Raw genomic sequence first — 20350 nt, 5'->3', positions numbered from 1 at the left:
TAATGCAAAACATATTTTCTTAATCAGTAAAATAGACAATATTTGGCTATGTATTCAAGAAATATAATCCTTAATTCAGGAATCAGAAAGGGAGTATAACTATAAACAAGGAGACCATTCATAATTTAAGAGCGAATACTATATACTCATACATTGGAAAATTTGGATGTCATGGTCAATTTGAGGAAATTGGTAAGTCATCAGAACTGAAGAAGCGTTTAGGAACCTAAATATACTATTAGCTGATGAAAAATCTGAAAAGTTAGTAAAAACCACCTAAAATGGCCTGATGTCCAAAAGTTTTACTGGATAGTTCCACCAAACATTAAAGAGAAGAAAACTCCTACATGATGTAAGGTATGTATTTCAAGCGCTATGGTAGGAACTCGTTGGAGGAGGAAAGTTTATTCCTGACACAAAAGTTAGAGCATGATACAAAACGGAAAAAGCTATCGACCGCTTTTACTAGTGCAGACCTAAGGGTAGAAATGCAAAGTAAGTTTATTCAGCAGCACTTTAGAAGAATGATTTTTCATTGCCAAGGGGGATGGGGAGGAGGTTGGCGCAGTGATCCTGCAAGAGAGGAGGAGGGTTTGGAGCAGGACAGCGATGAGGGGGGCGGGGAGCAGCGCCTGGGGTGGTCGGTGCAGTTCTAGAAGCATCTGGAAGGTAGAGCTGGCTGCCCAGGATGCGTGGTGTAGAACAGGAGGGGAAACGCTGGCCCGGGGGGTCTGTCTGACCCTGGGAGGGTGGGTTGCCATACATGGGGCGGGGGGTGTTGGTGTGTGTGCAGGAAGTCGAGGGGTGGGGGAGGTCATCAGGTGCCCAGGGTTGGCGTGCCGCTTGAGAGAGCTGAGAGGGTTCTGGACGGGGCAGGTGAGGAGGTGGCCGGGCGTTAACACGAGTGAGTGGGACCCGACGGCCCGGGGACGGGGTGTGACGGTGTGGGGCTGGAGGGGGTGGCCCAGGGCGCCAGCGTGGCTCGAGTAGAGAAGGGGACGCGCAGAGCAGCCCGGCGACAGGACGTTCACACGGGTGGCACAGGGGGTAGCGGAGCGGCGTCCGCGTGGGCGTGCGGCCGGGGTGCGGGCGTTCACGGTGCGCACCGAGCAGCAGGCTGACGTCACGCACGCCTGCTCCCGGGGGTCGCGTGTGACCCTTGGGGTCTGGACACGTGGAGGTCCCTGGTGACGTCACAGCATCTCATTGGAGCGGCGGGAGCCCGCGCGAGAGAGGACAGAAGTCTTAGGCGGCGGGTGCGTGGGGCTCCGCCTCCGAAGGAGGGGGGATCGCGGGCGCCAGCTGCGCGGGAGGGGAGGGGACCCCGGCTTTGCTGCCTGCGAGACGGCGCGTGTGTCACTTTCTCAGTCCCGCCCGTGCGGCTGGAGCCCCGGTGCCTGGACGTGTCTACACCCGAGTCTAGCGAACACCGCCAGCACGCAGTGTCTCGTCCCGTGAGGGGGTCCTTAGGGTCCACGCCCTGGGCGCACCGCACGCTATACAGATCAGCGTCACTCACTGCGGCTGGCTCACATCCCGAGGCCTGGTTTCTGTCGTGCAAGTGTTTTACTTTTGTCGTAGGTGCTGTCGTTGCCTTTTTTTAAGTGTTTATTTGTTTCTATTGAGAGGGAGAGCGAATCCCACGCGGGCTGTGAGCTGGCAGCACAGCGCCCCCTCGGGGCTCGGTCTCAGGAGCCGTGAGATCGTGATCTGAGCCTCACCGTCTGACCCCCCAGCCCCCCAAGCTGATATTTGCTTATGTTTTCCCCAGCGAGGATTTACATTTCATGGGAGTTGGGGCGTTATCTGAATACCTGGTTGAAAAAGATCTGATCACCTGCGATGTTCAGAAATGTATCTGTTGAGTTTAGCACTTAGACAGGTTTGCTTAACTTTATCATTCATCTGCTCTGATAACTTAATCCTTTGGTACTAGCCTTCTTACACCTTCCAGAAATGCTTGCCCTCACTGTCCCTCAGTGATTTAAAACTGTTGTATCTCACGGAATCCCTTTTCCTAAATTATTATTAAGAAAGGCCCTTTCCTCTCATGGACCTTTTTTCGCCCTAAATTAAATTAGTTAATATTATAGACCACCCTTTGAAAACTTACAATAATGTCCTTTAGGATTGTTAAGTTTCCATTATTTCTTTTTCCTTATATTGAGCCAACATGGTTTTCGGAATCCCAGCCTGCTTGTTTGTACCACTTTTAACGGGAACTCACGGCGTAAGGTCTTTCCTGCTCAGTCCTGACCCTGTACTCTGCTCTTTGCTCTCCTGTGGCCTCCAGGGTCTCTGTAAGATGCTGTCTGTGCACTTGCTTCTCCTGCGCCACGGGGGACCCGCCTTGCTGTGGAACACCCCTGAAACACCTCTGCGTGGCTTTTCCTCTGTGCTCATGACAGAGCAGGACGAGTAAAGGCAGCTGCTTTCGCTTTTGCTTTTTCCCCATAGTATTAGGATAAGCTCAGGATGAGTGTACTAATCCCTTGGTTGAGATTTAGGATTCGAAACTTTTTTAAAGTGTATTTATTTCGACAGGGATGGTGCAAGTAGGGGAGGGGCAGAGGGAGAGGGAGAGACAGAGAATCCCAAGCAGGCTTCTCGCTGTCAGTGGAGAGCCTGACGCGGGGCTCGAGCCCACAAAGCCATGAGATCGTGACCCGAGCTGAAATCAAGAGTCAGACGCTTAACCAACTGAGCCGCCCAGGCGCCCCTGCTTGGATTTTAAAACTTTTTTTGTAAAAGTGTCAGTGGCACCCTCTTTGCTACCCTCCCCCCCATTCACTTTGCCTTTGAGGCTCACAGCCATCTGTAACTTCCCATGTGAGAGCTCATTCTTGGTTAGAACTTTTCTGCCAGTGGTGTTTGCGTGACCTGATGACCTATTTATAACTTATTTTAGCCTAAAATACCTAAATCAGTTTGATAACCGTACTTAATATATAGCACCGTAAAGGGTTTGGCAGTTTCTTGAAAAGTTAAACACACATTTACTTTTCGACCCACGAATTTCACTCTTACAGATTTGCCTAAGATAATCGAAAACCTGTGTCCACAGGAAGACTTCTGGGTTCTTCTGGGTTCACACGAAGGTGTTCACAGCAGCTTTATTCATAATATCCCAGAGCCAGGAAACACAAACATCCCACACGACCCACAGTGGTAGAACAGAGAAACACATTGTTTTTGTTCACGCAACAGCATGCAGCGAGCCGTGGAAGGGACAGACCACTGGGACACGGCAATGAACGCATCTCAGTGATATCGCGGCAGGCTGATAGACTCGAGTTCAAAACGGGACACGTTGCATGAGTCCGTTTAGATAACATTCTAACGAGCAAGGCTAATCTGTAGTGGACAAAAGTCACAAATAGTGGTAGCCTTGGGGGCAAAGACTGATTCGGAAGGACCGTGGAGATTTTACGGAGAGATTAAATGTTCCGTGTCCTTTGTCGTCGTTGCTCTTATTATTTTTACTGAGATGTTTATTATTTTCTGAAGGACTCTTTTGCTTAAAAATTATTTTATTTTTATTTTTGACGAATAAGAACGGTATATACTTCAGCGTACGTGTACATCGTAGAGTACACGATGACTTGATCCACGTGTGCCTATGAAGCGGTCGCTGCAGTCAAGTCAAGGGACGCACCCGTGCCCGCCAGGGCTGGGATGTGTGTGGCAACAGCACTGAAAGGCTCCTTCCAGCGGTTTTCCATTTGGACTACAGCAGTTTTGGTTCCAGACCCGTCCTCTACATGAGATTCCAGAACTTTCTCATCTTATACCTGAAAGTTTGTAACCTTTCTTATTGAGTGTGCATAGTTAGTATTTCACATTTATTTGTGTAGAAGTTAAGTGATCACAAATGGGCAGAGACGTCCTAGAGTTGGCTGGCTTGTCCCCTACCTGCTGAAGGCCACGCCGCGTCCAAGTCCTTTGCTTTCTGAAACTCACACGGGGTGCGGGTTGTGTCCGTCTTCTGTGGACACGCAGGAAGGCTGCTGAGTAAACGAGCAGCAGGGGGATCGGTGCTTCCCTGGGCTGTTACTGGTCTCTTCTTCTCTTTGCGTTTTAACTTCCTTTTGTGTATAGACACTTGCTCTACGTAAAAGAAGAGAGAATTGCATATCGACCGCTGCGTACCTGCCACCCAGCTTCAGTGATGACCACGTCGCTGTTCTTTTCGTCTGCACGTCCCCTCCCCTTTTTGATTGCTGGTGTAGTTTAAAGCAAATCTCTGTCATCGTGTGATTTCAGCCGTAAAGGCTTCTGTATGGGTTTCTATTGGGAAATGACATTTTTTTTACACATAAACCTCAATTACATGCCATTTTCATGCCAGACAGCCCCACGTAGCAATAATACCTTCATCCTCGGGCCATGTTCAGTTTCCCTCAACTGTCTGAAAAGATTCTTTTTAAGTCGTTTTGTTCAAATCAGGGTCCTTAAGTGGTTACATGTGCCACTGGATTGGTGTGTGTCTGTGTCTGTTTTACTCCTTTAAGTTCCTCTGTCTCTTTTTTTTTTTTTTTTTTTTTTTTACGTTTATTTTTGAGACAGAGACAGAGCATGAGCAGGGGAGGGGCAGACAGAGAGGGAGACACAGAATCTGAAACGGGCTCCAGGCTCCGAGCTGTCGGCACAGAGCCCGACGCGGGGCTCGAACTCACGGACCGTGAGATCATGACCTGAGCCGAAGTCGGACGCTTAACCGACCAAGCCACCCAGGCGCCCTATCTCTGTCTCTTTTTTTAAATGATCATCTTTTTCATTTTAATTCCGGTGTAACTGACATACAGTGCTACGTTAGTTTCAGGTGTAGGATATGGTGACTCAACAGTTCTGTTACCTGGTGCTCATCACAATACGTGCAGTCTTTAGTCCCGCGCACCTCTTTTCCCCTGATAACCATTGATTTGTTCTCTGTACGTAAGAGTCTGGGTTTTGTTCCCTTTTCTCATTCTTTGTTTTGTTTCCTGAATTCCACGTATAAGTGAAATCATCTGGTATTTGTCTTTCTCCGACCCTTGGCATCATACCGTCTAGATCCATCCATATTGTTGCAGGTGGCAGGATCTCATCCTTTTTTATGGCTGCGTAATCTCCCACTGTGTATACCCCACACCTTCTTTGTCCGTTCATCTTTTCACGGGCACTTGGGCTGCTTCCGTGCGTTGCCTGTCGTCACTAATGCTGCTACAAACATAAGGGTGCGTACAGCTTTTCAAATTAGTGTTTTCATAATCTTTGGGTAAAAAACTCAGACGTAGAATGACTGGGTCATATGGTCATTCTATTTTTACTTTCTTGTGGAGCCTCTGGACTGTTTTCCACAGTGGCTGTACCAGTGTGCATTCCTCCCAGAAAGTTTGTAACCTTTGACCGTCTTCTCCCCCATTTCCCCCACACCCCAGCCCCGGACACCTGCCAGTCTGATCTATACTCCTGTGAGGTTGGCCTTTTAGATTCCACATGTAAGTGAGATAATACAGCGTTTGTCTTTCTGTGTCTATTTTAATTAGCAGAATGCCCTCTAGATTCATCTGTGTTACTACAAATTAGCAGGATTTCCTCCTTTTTTAGGACTGAACTTCTGTTTCATGTTTATTTTTGAGAGAGAGAGACACAGAGCATGAGCAGGGGGGAGGGGCAGAGAGAGAGGGAAACACAGATTCTGAAGCAGCTCCAGGCTCCGAGCTGTCAGCACAGAGCCCGACACGGGGCTCAAAGTCACGAGCCGTGAGATCATGACCTGAGCCGAAGTCGGACATGTAAATGTGACTGAGCCACCCAGGCGCCCCATGGACTGAATAATATTCTGATATTATATCTCCTCTAGTTTGTATACATATGTGGTGTGTGTGTGGCATTTTCTTGATTCATTCATCTACTGACAGACCACTTGGCTCTTGTGAATCATCTTTGCTGTGTCGATAGGGCTTTAATATTGGAGAGTTGATAGGACATTAATATGCACGAGTAGCCATAAGAGAACATTTTGCTCTTATGATGCAATCGTGTCACTAGGAATCAAAGGAAGCGGGGTGCACTCACCCATCCGCCAGGTTAACGATTAGAATTTGAAGTCGAACGACGAAATTAAAATCCTAGGGCACAGATCATCACAGCGCGTGTTGAAAACTATTTTAAAGGCAGTGCGCTTTAACCTCCTTGTTTCGCAACTGCGAAGACGAAAGCTCGGAGGCACGGCGGAAGGAAAGCCCGCGACAAGCTGCCCGTGTTGTGGATCGCCTCCTTGTTCCCACGGGTGACACCGCGTCCGGCCCAGAAGAGGTGGGGAACAGCTGTTCGTTCCTCTCTGCCCCGCACCCAGGCCTCGGCCACGGCTGTGCTCTCCGAGGTGCGTGGTCAGAGCGAGGGCTCTGCCCGTGTATCGTGTTTCTAGGGACTCCTGTCGGGTGACTGAGAACCCAGCTTGAGACCAGCTACGGTTCCCCTCCCCAGAAGAGAGAGAAAGTGTTCAAAGAACGAATCGGTTCGCGAGCACCGTGTGTCTAGCGTGAGGTTTTTAGGCGGGAGGGTCTCTGTGTGTCCCGATCTAGGGATTCAGACGCCGTCCTCGTGACTTAATCTGTGTCTCTTCGCCTCGCTCTCCTTTGGGTTAGCCTCAGTCTCCGATAAGCTCTTTCCCAGGACTTTGGGGGGGAAAAAATGTACAACAAATGTTTCTAATTACTGGTGAGGAAGAGAGAGAGAGTATGTTGGGACGGAATCTTTTCTCTGGAGTTCCTCAAAACTGGCAGCAGTCGAGTTAGGATGCTGTTTGCAGATGGTGAGGGAACAGCATAGGCTTTTGCGACCCCAGACGGCCCTGCCACGCTTTGGGGGCATCGGGCTTTCGGAGCGCTCTTGATTTTTTTCTGCCGGCTTTGCCCCGACACAGGGCTGTCTACCCGAGCAGAGGACCTGGGCAGTATCTGCAGCCGGAGCGCACCTGGGAAGTTACGACTGATTCGGTGGGCGCAGTACGGAGCCACAGCACCCGGTCGGGAGGCCTGTGGTCTGCGTGCGGCCGCGTGCAGCCAAGCCGACAGGGTGCCCGGGTTGAAGGGGGGGAGGCGGACCCCAGGTAGGAGGCCCGGCAGAGGCCGGAGCAGAGAACGCACCTCCCGGAGAGCCCGACCCGGGGGCAGACACGGGAGTGGCCGCACTAGGTGAGGGTCTCGGAGATGCGGCCGGCAGTCTCGCGGCTGCTGTTGAAGCCTAGAAGGAAGGCGTGCCGGCGGGCTTCCGTTCTGATGCCCTGGGGTCCCGCGCGCTGGTTCCTCTCTGTCGTTCTCGCTCCCGGGGAAGCTGTCGCTGCAGACTTCTGTGGGTCTTGCGTCTTCAAGCCTTTTCGGCGACGATCGTCAGGGTGGGATTCTGTCAGCCTCTGGGGACGCCTGTGGCACACGCGTGTTCCGGACCGCAGTCACCACAGGGGTCGGCACGCCGGCTGGGGCTCGCGTTTGAGACGCACCTGAACTACGGCCCCCTGGCTGCCCCTCCTTCACTCAGAGGATCCTGGGCCTGTGAATTGGCTCCAGCCTGGAATTTGTCCAGGCACCGTGACTTGCCGCGGAGAATCAAGTCAAACTTGTGTCCGCTGAAACCCGCAACTTTTCCCGGGGACACGGATGAGAAGATAGCAGGCCACCCTGTCTCTCCCAGCTCCGGGGACACTGGGATCAGGCAGCCGCCTGGCCGGGTCATTCCGACGGCGGCTTCAGGTCCGTCCGGGATGCGAGCCACCCCGGCTTCGTCTCTGAGTGTTGTCGTAGCCACATGGCCCTGCCGCGCCAGGCCCCACCCCCGCCCCCCGCCGTGCGTTGAGAAACCCCCTTGGATGGGCCTTCCTGGCCCACACCACACACCTGTGCACACGTGCCAGTGCACCCTCCGGGACGTATTTCGCACAGCCTCGGTGCAGGGATCGTCTGTGATAATGCAGCTCGGGGATTCTTCTAGAAGAAATCCACTCTAGCAGCCCAGTCTTGCTCAGACCGGAAGAGATAGCAGGAAGGTCTGGTGTTTCAGTTGTATTTGAAAAAGCGTTGGCCACTTTTGGAACGTACTCCCAAGCCAGCACAAGCCCGTGGAACCCAGCATCTCCGTTGAGTGCACGTTGTTGGGTGAATGCCCTGGCATCTCTTCTGTGCAGGGGAGGGTGTGTGATAGATTGCCAGGATCACCGGTACCTGTTGGCAGAACGACTGAGGGACTGATTCATCCATTCTTTCGTCTGTTCATCCACATCCCTTCATTCCCCAGCCATTCGTTGAGAACAGTGCTTTGCAACGCCGTGGATGGAGCTAGAGAACGTCATGCTGAGCTCAGTCAGCAAAAGACAAGGAGCATATGACTTCACTCATGTGGAATTTAAGAAACGAAACAAATGGAAAACAAAGGGGGTGGGGGTTAAAAAAGAGGAAGAAGGACAAACTAAGAAACAGACTCTTCACTATAGAGAACACACTGATGGCTACCAGAGCGGAGGGGGTGGACCATGGGGGAAATAGGTGATGGGGATTAAAGGGTGCACTTGTGATGAGCCCTGGGTGATGCACGGAGTTGCCAAATCATGATACCGGACACCCGACACTGATACGACACTTACACTGGAATTTAAGGAAGAAGAGGAATGGCGAGTAATCGACCTTTAGGAGCGAAAGATATCTGCGTGGTTCAGAAAGAGAAAGGGGGCTTGAGACGGTGTCGTAGGCAGACAGTGACCACATTTTGTAGAATGTGAGAGGCCACCCCGTGGGGAGTCTGCTATTCTGAGTGCAGTGGGAAGGACTTTAAGCCAGGATGTGACAGAATTTTATTTTGCTTATAGAACTTACCATGGTCGTTGTTTGGAGAACAGGCTTAGGGCGGCAAGCTTAGTGGTGAGGAGGCTCGTTAGAAGACAGCCTTTGGGTCCTTGGAGAGAAGTCACAGCGGTAGCTTGTGCTGGAGTAGCTAAGATCTAGCATCCGCCTTTTCCCCAAACCCCTCTACTGCCGGTGTCCCCGCAGCCCAGAGCTTTGGGCTTCCGGGGGCAGCTAGCTGGTCCTGCCACGGGGTGGCCACGAGAGCTGCTCCCTCCTGAGCCGGGGGTAGAGTTTGGATGGGACCAGGGCAGTGGCCCCATCGTGGCACGTGGCTGGAGAATAATAACCTTCGTTTTACCCAGTGCAGCACACTTTTGGCAAACTTTTATGCTACTTTTACCGAATAGCTATATACAACTTCAGAAATAAAAGCTGTAATTTGTGACACTTGGTATTTTAATAGAAATATACATGGCGCCTATAAATCTTTTTTTTTTACCTTCATTTATTTTTGAGAGAGAGAGACCGAGCACAAGTGGGGGAGGGGCAGAGAGAGAAGGAGACACAGAATCCAACGCAGGCTCCGGGCTCTGAACTGTCAACTGAGCCCCAATGTGGGGCTCGAGCTCAACAAACCGTGAGATCGTGACCTGAGCTGAAGTCGGACACTCAACCGACTGAGCCACCCAGGCGCTCCGATAATTTTTTAAGTTTTTATTTATTATTTGTTTTTGAGAGACAGAGAGAGACAGAGCGTGAGCAGGGGAGGGGCAGAGAGAGAGAGGGAGACAGAGTCTGAAACAGGCTCCAGGCTCTGAGCTGTCAGCACAGAGACAGATGCAAGGCTTGAACTCACACGCTGTGAGATCATGACCTGAGCCGAAGTCGGAGGCCTAACTGACTGAGCCACCCAGGCACCCCTGTAAATAATTCTATGTCACAGCAATTTAATTTGCAATCAGTTTTTTAGTAGATTATATTTAAATAAATGTTCTTTAAAAGCATAATGTGTAAAAGCATAAAATTATACATACACACACACACACACACACACACACACAAAGTTATATAATTAATAAAATGTTTTATAAATTAAGGAATTTTTATCTTATTGTATTTAATTATGCCCTTTCTTTTTCTTTCTTTCTTTCTTCTTTTTTTTTTTTTTTATTAAAAGTACCAAGATACGAATATGCAGGGAGTTGTGTATGAATTAAACAGCTACATCGAACAGCGATTAGATACAGGAGGAGACAATCAGTTACTCCTTTATGAATTGAGCAGCATCATTAAAATAGGTAAGAAATGTTTTATATTCCTTCTGGTAGAACTTTTGAACCAAAGTGTCTTTTATTCTGTTGCAGAAAATGGAAAGAGTAATATACTTACTACAAGGCAAATGCAAGTCATTTATTTGCTTCTATTCTCGGGGCTAAGTTTGAAGTGAAAATACTCTATTCTGAAACGACCAGAATGAGTCAAACCTAAAACTTCCTAACTTACCCAGTCTCAAAAAAGTATCTGCCAGATGTATAAATGGAATATACTATGCTTTCTAAATAAAGCCTAGTTTCTTTGGAACGTGTAGTTTTGTTGAATTAAGTCACATCTTTACGAAGGAAACCCTTAATTTTTAAGCAACACAAAGCATTTTAAATTTATTGGGGCAGATGGCAGATGTACGTACCTTGATCACCTGTTTTCTGATGGGGAAGCTGTGGCCAAGGCAGGCCAAATATTTGACCCAAGGCCACATGAGTGAAAAGGAGTGAACCGTGAGTCTATAGGCAAGCGATCCTCCTCGGGAGTAATATCGGTTACCTGCCGTGGGAACTGCCTTCACATGGCCCTGAAGCAGTGTTAGGAGAGTTCAGCCGTGTTCTCTTCGTGAGGCTGCATGGATACGTGCATCATCCTCTTTGGGTGATGCTTGCCTTGATTACTCATTATTATGAATATTGTGTCTGGTATTTTTTAGTACTTTAACAATTAAATCCCGTTCTTAAATGAAACATATTTTCCAATAGTTGTAACATTTAAAGTTTCACAAACATATTATTGCGTAGTGCATTGGCTGCTGTGTGCATGTGAGGATGTCACGTCTTAAAGTTTGCAATAGCTGATAAATAATGAATGAAAATGTTCTATGTCATTGAATAAAGCCATAAATTGGTTGGCTCGATTCGCTGCATGACCGTTAATTATGTTAACAAGCCCTTTCACAAGATTCCTCTCTGAGGTCTCACCTTAAAGAATTCATACGTGGTCTGTTCTTCCATTGAGATTAGTTTCTTCCTTTTTTATTACTTTGGCAGCCACAAAAGCTGATGGATTTGCACTGTATTTCCTTGGAGAGTGCAATAACGTAAGTATCTGAATTTAGATTCTGGTGCTCTAGATAAGAACGTGTCATAAGCTCTTTAAAAAAGGTCAGCTGGGCTACAAACCACAGACACATGGCAATTAAGTACTTCAAACTCACTTTGTATTTCGTTTCTGTCTACGGTTGTTGCCAGGTGAAAATCTCACCAGCGTGGCAACGTTTGGGCATGAAAGCTCACAGTTCACTTACTGTTTTGGTTTTGGCCTGTCTTATGAATGGCACCTCTAGACCGTTCTGTACAGAAGATGCTTCGGCACTGTGGGCTGGGGTGTCAGGGACGGCGTATGCCCTTTTCAGCACGCTGCCTGCAGTAGAATAAAGCAAGGACGAAAGTGGAGCATTTTTTAGGTGAGTTTTTTGGACTTCCCGAAGGCCACTGAAACAGTGCGGGGACGGCGTTACTCCGCGGAGACCCCCGAGCCGCGGTGGCCGTAGCTCACCCTGTTCCGTGGTGCGCCTGTCTTCGTGTTGCGTGCCACAGGCTGGAGCCTCTGTTTCTGTTGCAGCTTACTCAGAGCACAGCCCATGGTCAGATGCAGCGTGCATAAGCAGTTCAAGATGTTCAGCTTACTGGCATTTGATTTTTGTTGTGACGTTAAAACCACACACGTAACATCTTAAAAGAATATTCTGAGCCAATAAGAATTACGTTCATAGGTTAACTGTATAGAAAGCATTTATAAATACATTTGGAAAAATTTCACTACGTATTTCTTATGTGTTAGGCATTGTTCTTGGAGATTTGGGGTTTCTTTTTGCACTGTGATGCTTGTATTCATGAGTAATCAAAATGTGTGCTATTTATGGTTTATAAAATGGTAATAGGAATAGAGACGCAAATATTCCGAGACATTTAATGGTGCTCGTAAATAATACAGTAATGCAAAGGATGAAAAGTCGTTGCACAGAAATGTTTCCTGGCCGATTCACTGAACCCATCGTTGATCCTTTTTGTTCCCTCCCCTTGCATCGTAAAAATTTACGTTACAGGATTAAAAGCTCTCTGGGGCAAGGACCTTTTCTTACTATCTTTGCATTCACCCAGCATCTCTCCTAGTGCCTTCCATGTACAGAGACAAGAGTTCCATTAAGTTGAGTTATTCAGATACCACTCCTGCTTCCAAAAACTTTAAATGATACTTCAGACACTGGCAGCAGTTTTAAATGGCTAAGCTACTAAAATAACAAGGAGATCTCATTCTTCCCTGCTCATTCTAAAAATTTATTTCTAAAATTTTGGGACTTTTATTTAAAAATTAAGAATCCCTTAAAAAAAAACAAACCTAGTATCTCATTTGCAATTGTATTTAAAACGTGCCGGTGTGTATGTGAGCTCGGGGCGATCAGGAGCGTGCAAGTCTCGTTATGACGCCCCTGGGATCTGCAGGCAGCTCACAGGGCTTGGCCTTGGCAGCTGAGTACCTGCCGTGTGACCCTTTTCCTTCAGTCACAGCTGTTTGTGACCCAAACTTGGGCCGATCCGGTTCTCTGATGAAACCTGGATGCTGGACTCAGCATTTCTAACTGTTGACACGAGAGGAAGTGAGTGAACCCGGGCGCTGAGGGCCCCATGGGATGACCCTCTTCTGCTGTGTGTGAACGAGAATTGGAGGGGGTAGTGGGGGAAGAGCGGTTTCAGAGGTCAGAAAGGGCAGGCCACAAGAGGCCAGGGGTGTGCAGGCGGTGAGAGCCTCCAGAAGTGCTTGACTGGAGAGCCTGGGTTTAGATTCCCAGATCCCAGACTCTTGGTCACTTGGCTGCAGGTTTGGCTTTATTTTTGCACGCTTGTTTGTCCATTGACCTCCGTGAAGTAGCTTCCTGGAATATGTGACTTAGAAAAACCTTCTGTGTCCACAACACCTAAAGCGCATTCTATGTGTATCGCTTCTAAATTCTTTTACTTCTGTAACTTAATTGATGGGATGATAGTCTGTCCATCCGGGCTCTAGTCGGCTCTTTATTCTACATTCCTGAATTCCTGAGGTCAGCTAATGGTACTCGGCATGGTTCTCTCTGCGGTCACCGCGTCCTTGGTCCACGTGTGGCCTGGGAACAGCAGAGAACGTGGCCAAGATGTGGCTAATTCTGACCTTCCCGAGTCAGATCTCACTCTGTCGAGCCTTCTTAGTATCGCATGCTTCTCCTTCGTAGAACTTAGCTGTGAGTGTACATTTGTGCTTTGTGGGACGATTGGTTCATCCGGCTCTCTCTAGAATATACGCTTCGTGAAGGCAGAGACCTAGGGGTACTACTGTGTTTGGTCGGCCACATTTTTCTTTCTGTGCGTTCAAGTCTGCGTTCGGGTCTCTTCTACCCTGTAGAATTTCCCTTAGTGACGGTATCCTGGTGGGAGTCTCTCAGTTTTTGTTGGACTAGGTCTTTATTTCAACACTTCCTTGAAATGCATCTTTGCTGGATAGAGAATTCAGATTAATAAAAATTCTCTCTCCGTATATTGACTTTAACATCGTTGCTTTCGGGTTCTTTCGGATTTTCTCTCAGTTCTTCAATATAGTTTTTTATCCCCTGGATATTTTTTCTTTTTTTTTTTTTTTCAACGTTTTTTTTTTTTTTTTTTTTTTTTTTAATTTATTTGTGGGACAGAGAGAGACAGAGCATGAACGGGGGAGGGACAGAGAGAGAGGGAGACACAGAATCGGAAACAGGCTCCAGGCTCTGAGCCATCAGCCCAGAGCCTGACGCGGGGCTCGAACTCACGGACCGTGAGATCGTGACCTGGCTGAAGTCGGACGCTTAACCGACTGCGCCACCCAGGCGCCCTCCCCTGGATATTTTTTCAAGTTTATCTTTTATTTCTTGGGATGTATTAACTAAACCTCTTTTGTATTGTTTTTTATTCACCCAGAATTTACATTTCTTGGCTTTTGTTTCACCCACCTGTCAACAGCTGGTGGCTTATTTGCTTGTGTGTCTCATTTTATTTGATGTTTTGACCGTGAATCATAGTCTTCCTCGGGCCTTTTAAAATGGGTGTTCTTGAGGGTTGTGTTGAAGTTCTTTTCCTGGAGACGGGATATGTATTCGTTTTGGCCGGTCACCTAAGGCAATACCAATCCAGCACAACTTTAAATTATCTCATGAGATTTTTTTTTCAGACTACAGAGTAGTATGGATTCCAGCCTCACAGCCACGTGATGCACAGTTATGATTTCTCAGAAGAGATTTTCATTTTCCCTCCAGCAGTAAATTCAAGACAATCTGGTGTCCTAGTAATCTCCTTGCACCTGTAGCTATATTGACCGTAACCGCCAGCTTCGATGAGGCGCCAGCCCGTTCCGGTCCTGGCCTCCAGCAGGTCTTGTCTCCCGAGGTGCTTTCCTGAGGGAGGGTCAGTACATCCAGGCTTTGCTCGCTCTCTAGAAAAATCCAACTTGGGATTTGCTTGCCTCGCAAGTTCCGTTATTGACTTCTTTTTAGATTCCTGTGCATTCTGTCCATTCTTCTCAGCCCAGCAATGCATTAGAAAGGATTGAAAATGTACTTTATCCAGCCTTTAAAATTTTTTTAAATTGATTTTTTCAGGAGTATCAAATTATCTAATCTGCCCTATTGCTTGAACAGATGTTGACATACTTCTAAAATGTAAGCCAACCATATTAATAAAATAAAGCTTTTTTTTTTTTTTTTTTTTTTTTTTTGGCCGGGGTGAGCAGATACACATGTATTTTCTTCTATTCCTTCCTTTGTAAAAAGGGGCATGTTATAGGTATTTGTAAATCTTTTTTATTTTATTTTACATATGTTTTTTAATGGTTTATTTATTTTTAAGACAGAGCGTGAGCAGGGGAGGGGCAGAGAGAGAGGGAGACACAGAATCCGAAGCAGGCTCCGGGCTCTGAGCTGTCAGCACAGAGCCCGATGCGGGGCTCGAACTCACAAACTGCGAGATCATGACCTGAGCTGAAGTTGGACGCTTAACCGACTGAGCCACCCAGGCTCCCCTTGTAAATCTTTTTTAAATTGCCTCAGGATTTTGAATCATAGTTATAAAGCCTTACTTAAATAACTCACATATATAACAAAATGTATATGCTGTAGTGAAAAAATTATAATAAGGTAGCCCAAACAGACTGAGATAAAATTTTTAGTCTGTATCAAAAATTCCAAGGATTAAGATGGACACAGGGAGAATTATAAAATGCTTATACTTATAAAAGTATTGTTTTCTTTTTTTATAAATAAGAACCAACAGAAATTAAGTAATTAATTTCTGAAATTGATGCATTGATAAATATAACTTAAATAAAATTTATGTATGTCAGAAGTTCCCCTAGTAGAATTAAAAACCCACATTAATATTGTTGGAGAGAAAAAATTTAAAGAAAACATGGAAAGTTCAGAAAAAGATAGAAAACAAACGAAATAGTGTTAAAACACTAAAAGTAAAACATAAAATAGATTGTGGAACTCTCTACCAAAATATGTCACAACAAAATTACAAGTAGGATAGACCCAGTTACTGAAAGAAAAAAATTGTAAGTTAGGTTTAAAAAACTCACAACTGTCTTCTGTTTTATAGAGGCACATATAGAAAAGGACTTACGAATGATTGAAAATAAAAAGAGAATTTTAGGTGAAGCAGACCTATTCCAGAACAATGAAAACAAAAGGAGAGAAAGTACCACAGGATCAGTGACGAAGATGAGTTTGGGGAATAAAAGCATTAAATTGGAACAGGAGATCACTTGGCATTTATGAAGGGTTTAGTCTGCAACGAGGGGAGACCTGTTACTTAGTTTACCCAATAAGTGTTGATGCGTTAAAATTTGTGAAGCAAAACAGTCACACCAAAAAAACCCCAAAAGGACAGAAATATACAATAGTGTTTTAGTGATTGACAAACAAAAAATACAATTTGGAGAATGTTAGTAGTATCTGCAAGTAGGTTTATCCAAAAAGTATATATATATATATATATTATTTTAGGATTTACCAACATGGGTTTCCCTTTCCTCTTTGGGTTAGATCCTACTTTGATGTGTTTAGCCCCCATTGAAGAGTTCAGATCCCCATAATGGCTAAAAACAAGGAAATTAAACAAAATTAATGTGCAATGTCACTTCTTGGGAGAAAAAAACGAGTATAGTTACTGGGATATTCAGACAATTAGGTTTACAAAAATGAATCGGCGTATTGCTACAACCCTGGGCAAGGCTGTCCACAGTGGATAGTGCAGATCCTTGAAGCACCTTGTATGCATTTTTGAGCATTAATAAATAAGGGACAAAATAAGTTAATTCATGAATTCAACACATTTTTATTGGGTACAATTACGTGGTAGTAATCTCAGGTACTAGAGACACAGTCATAAATTAAAGTATCTGCCCCCTTGGGATGTGCCTTTTTAACCTATGGGTTTAGAAAGAGAAAATCCATATGAACAAGGGAATCTAAAGACTTTGTACAGATATCAGGTATTTACTGACCTAATTAACAAAAAGAGAAGACACAGTTATTTATGTTTAATAATTCAGAAAATAAAACAGGATGAAAATGATAAATTATGAGAGGATACTTGTACTAATAAATGTGAAAATGTAGGGGGAAAAAAATGGTCAGTTTTTGAGGAAAATATAAATTGTCCCGTTTAATGCAAATGGAAAACCTAATAGACCAGTAAATGGAAGAAACTGAAAACGGTATTAAAATAAAGCTCTTCTAAAAGCCAGTAGGGGGGCGCCTGGGTGGCTCAGTCGGTTAAGCGTCTGACTTCAGCTCAGGTCACGATCTCGCGGTCCGTGAGTTCGAGCCCCGCGTCGGGCTCTGGGCTGATGGCTCGGAGCCCGGAGACTGCTTCCGATTCTGTGTCTCCCTCTCTCTCTGCTCCTCCCCCGTTCATGCTCTGTCTCTCCCTGTCTGAAAAATAAATAAAAACATTAAAAAAATAAAAAATAAAAAAAAAAAATAAAAGCCAGTAGGACATGTATTCAGCAGGCTCTTGTTTGAGTAGGACATGTATTCAGCAGGCTGTTGAGTACCAACCTTGTTTGGGCAGTTTGCTGTCCCCGAGAGCAGTGGTGAGCCGGAAGGGGCCCCCTCGTTCAACACCCCACCCCCGGTGCTCTTCTCGTTCAGTTCCCCCCGCACCCCCGCCAGCCCTTCGGGAAAGACGGGTCCCGTGCTGTGCACGCTGTTTCAGAGCTGGGAAGAAGGACGGCTTCCCAAAGAATCATGGTTCTGGAGTTGGCCCCCGTGAGTTCCAGTTCACCACTTTGTGACTTTGACAAGAGTCTTAAACTTCCTGAAGCTTAATCTAACTTCCGTTGGTTAAATGTTATGTCATGGATGCGATTCATTCAACAAACCACTTAAAATACTTTTCATGTGCCAAAAATCTATGCTAAATCGATGAGCATACGAAGATTATAAGAAACAAAACAAAGCCAAACAAAACATTCCTGTCATCAAAGAATGTAGGGGAAATCGAGAAATCCACAGTTGATTATAACATCTGGTCTTGAGTGCAAACGGAGGGAAACCCCAGGTGTTCTGGGATGCCGAATTTGAGGGGGTCTTGGGGGGGGATCACTTTAAAAACAACTCGATGATTAGCTCTGTGTCAGCGGGGCCGGGAAGACCTTGCACTTAGTAGATAAGACGGGAAATAAAGGACTTTCTTAGGTAGAAGGAGCAGTTTGCGACAGGTCCAGAGTTAGGGCACGAAGGAGTGTATTTATATGTCCTGAGCCTTACCAGGGGCTGACATCGATGTGTACAAGGTGCTGTTGAAATACTTGTTGGAAACAAAACTAGTCTTCCTGTGATAGGATTTTGCTTAATTAAACTTTTACTGTTTTTACCATTTTTCTCTTCCATACCTGGTCTTTTACTCTGATACATTACATCCTTTATAATATTATCATTACAGTTTTTTCTTGTGTTATCAATAAGAGTTGTTTGGAAAAGCGTAAAACCTTTCGAACTCCTAAATTTTTAATTCACGTAGTACATTCGTACCTGGCTTTTCATATATTGGTGTTAGAAATCAGTTTATAGCAGGTAGTTTAAAGGAATCGTGTGACTTTCTTCAACTGCACAGTGAACTTCAGTAGGTTAATTTTAAGACTCCTGCAGGGTGGGGGGTGCCGGGTGCTCAGCTGGTTACGTGTCTGACTCTTGGTTTGGGGTGAGTTTAAGCTCTGCGTCAGGCTTTGGGATTCTCTCTCTCTGCCCCTCCCATTCTCTCTCTCTGTCTCTGTCTCTCTCTGTCTCTGTCTCTCTCTGTCTCTCTCTCTCAGCAGAAGAAGAAACAAACAAACTTTTTTAAAAAAAGTCTAAAAAGAATCCTGCAGAGTTAGTTCTGTCTTTAAAATTCCAGGTGGATTTGGGGCCAGGTGGTCACGCCCACGTGCATAGATCTAAATTCGTTTACTAACCACTGCCATCTAGTGTCTTGGGAGAAAAACAACTTAAGGGTAAGCTTAAGTGATATATTTTTAAAAGTATTTCTAAAATTTAACTGATTGTGAGTTGAACCCTTAACATAAGAAATGAAGTTTCATGAATAAAGTGATCTTTGAATTGCGTATAGGAAGGAAGATGAGAACAATGTCTATCACCGGAAGTATCTAATTGACGTCAGTGATTTTCCCATTTCACCAAAAAATCAGTTTTTTTTAAATTAAATCGTGATAGTCTTTTCTAGTGTTCATTTTCCATCAAATTGATTTCTCCAAATTTGCTTTTTTTTTTTTTTTAATAATTTGAATGCTTCCTTATTGCTTCACTGAGCCAATCTACTGCTCATGACAACTGTTACCAATCTTAGTGGCTTTAAATTACCTCATCTTAGAAATAAGCAGTATTTGTCAAGTTGCATGCGCTGAGTGCAGTTGATTTCTTCTCTGGAAAGAGTAGAGGTGGTTCTGGTTTGAAACTTTGGAATTTTTCCTTGTTTTTAGTTGTTTTTATCTCTAGCCTCTAAAATATGTTTGTGCTGATCAAAGCTTTCATAGATTTATACAGTGTTAGAGAAGGAATTAATTTTAGAGACTCAGTTCAACATTGGATTTTATAGATAAATTATGTATTATAAGTACATGCATAAGTGGTCTTAATACATTCTAAAATATTGCATAGTGATGTTTGATAGAAGTTTCCTTTCGCCCTCTTATAAAAATAATATAATATTTTTTAATCTTAATCATATGAACATCCCAGTCAAACCCATATGCCAAAGATCATAATGATTTTTTTAAATAAAGTTACTATTTCTTTTGTAAGTTTCCCTAGAACTTACACTCATTATTGGTTAATGCATTAATGCAGCCCCCGTTACCAATGAAAAATGCAAAGTCTATCTTACAAAATAAACTGTGAATGCTTTGAAACATTCAGAACCAAAACAAGACTTGCCTTGTCAGATCACAAAATGTGCTACAAACTTGTCGTAATTAAAACAGTATGGTAGACCGATCAGTCTACTGGCACAGAGTTGAGAATTCAGAAACAGACCCAGGTATTTGGTGGAGGTGTTAGTTTAACCACTGGGGAGTAGCTATTCAGTACACAGCTGTCCGTTTGCTTATTTCTGTAGGGTAAATAAAGGTAGGTTTCATAGATCTTCCCCATCCCTTGAATACCTGTAAAATTCAGCCTCTAATTCAGAGGTTTGTTACTGACTTTTTCTGTTTGTGATAATAGCTGCCAATCAGTCCGTACAACTGCGAAGGTCATAAAGAACCCACTACTGAACACATAATTCAAGCCAGTGACTGATCTTCCATCAGAAATGGATGTTATGAAGGGAACTTTTGCACAGGAAATTGTATGGAGTAAAACATAGAAACAAAAAAAGAACAGGAAAGCCCCTAATGCAGAGGGGAGAAAGTGAAACCACGTCAGAAACTGGTGTCAGTCCCAGGCTGGTCCTCATTCTCCCTTCCTGCCGGAGCCCTTGGCCTTCATCTGACAACTTATTCAATACTTGTTAGCACTTGTCCTCAGCTCCCATTTGGAAACATTTCTATCCCGTAAATATGAACAAAAATCAGAAGGTAATTGGTAAAACAAGGATAAAGTTTCCACAGTAAAGAGCTACTTAATTTTTTGGTAATTATTTATTGTTGACAGGTTTTTCAGATTCAATCAAGTAATTGAAAGATTTCCAAACCTTTTATTGTCA

At 45.1% G+C, this 20350-nt stretch overlaps 1 protein-coding gene across 3 annotated transcripts in view; it reads left to right on the top strand.

Annotated features, from left to right (window-relative positions):
* Positions 1-20350, top strand: part of PDE10A (phosphodiesterase 10A) — a 339438-nt gene that overhangs the window by 231731 nt on the left and 87357 nt on the right. For all 3 annotated transcript variants that reach the window (XM_042940270.1, XM_042940269.1, XM_042940272.1), the window contains exons 4-5: positions 10000-10120; positions 11138-11187. In XM_042940270.1, the coding sequence (XP_042796204.1) occupies positions 10000-10120; positions 11138-11187 (171 nt within the window). The remainder of the gene's footprint in view (positions 1-9999; positions 10121-11137; positions 11188-20350) is intronic.

The sequence above is a fragment of the Panthera leo genome, chromosome B2 (assembly GCF_018350215.1).
Source record: "Panthera leo isolate Ple1 chromosome B2, P.leo_Ple1_pat1.1, whole genome shotgun sequence".
Classification (NCBI taxonomy): Eukaryota; Metazoa; Chordata; class Mammalia; order Carnivora; family Felidae; genus Panthera; species Panthera leo.
The sequence above is the reverse complement of the archived record's forward strand: the minus strand, read 5'-3'. Positions and strand labels throughout refer to the sequence as shown.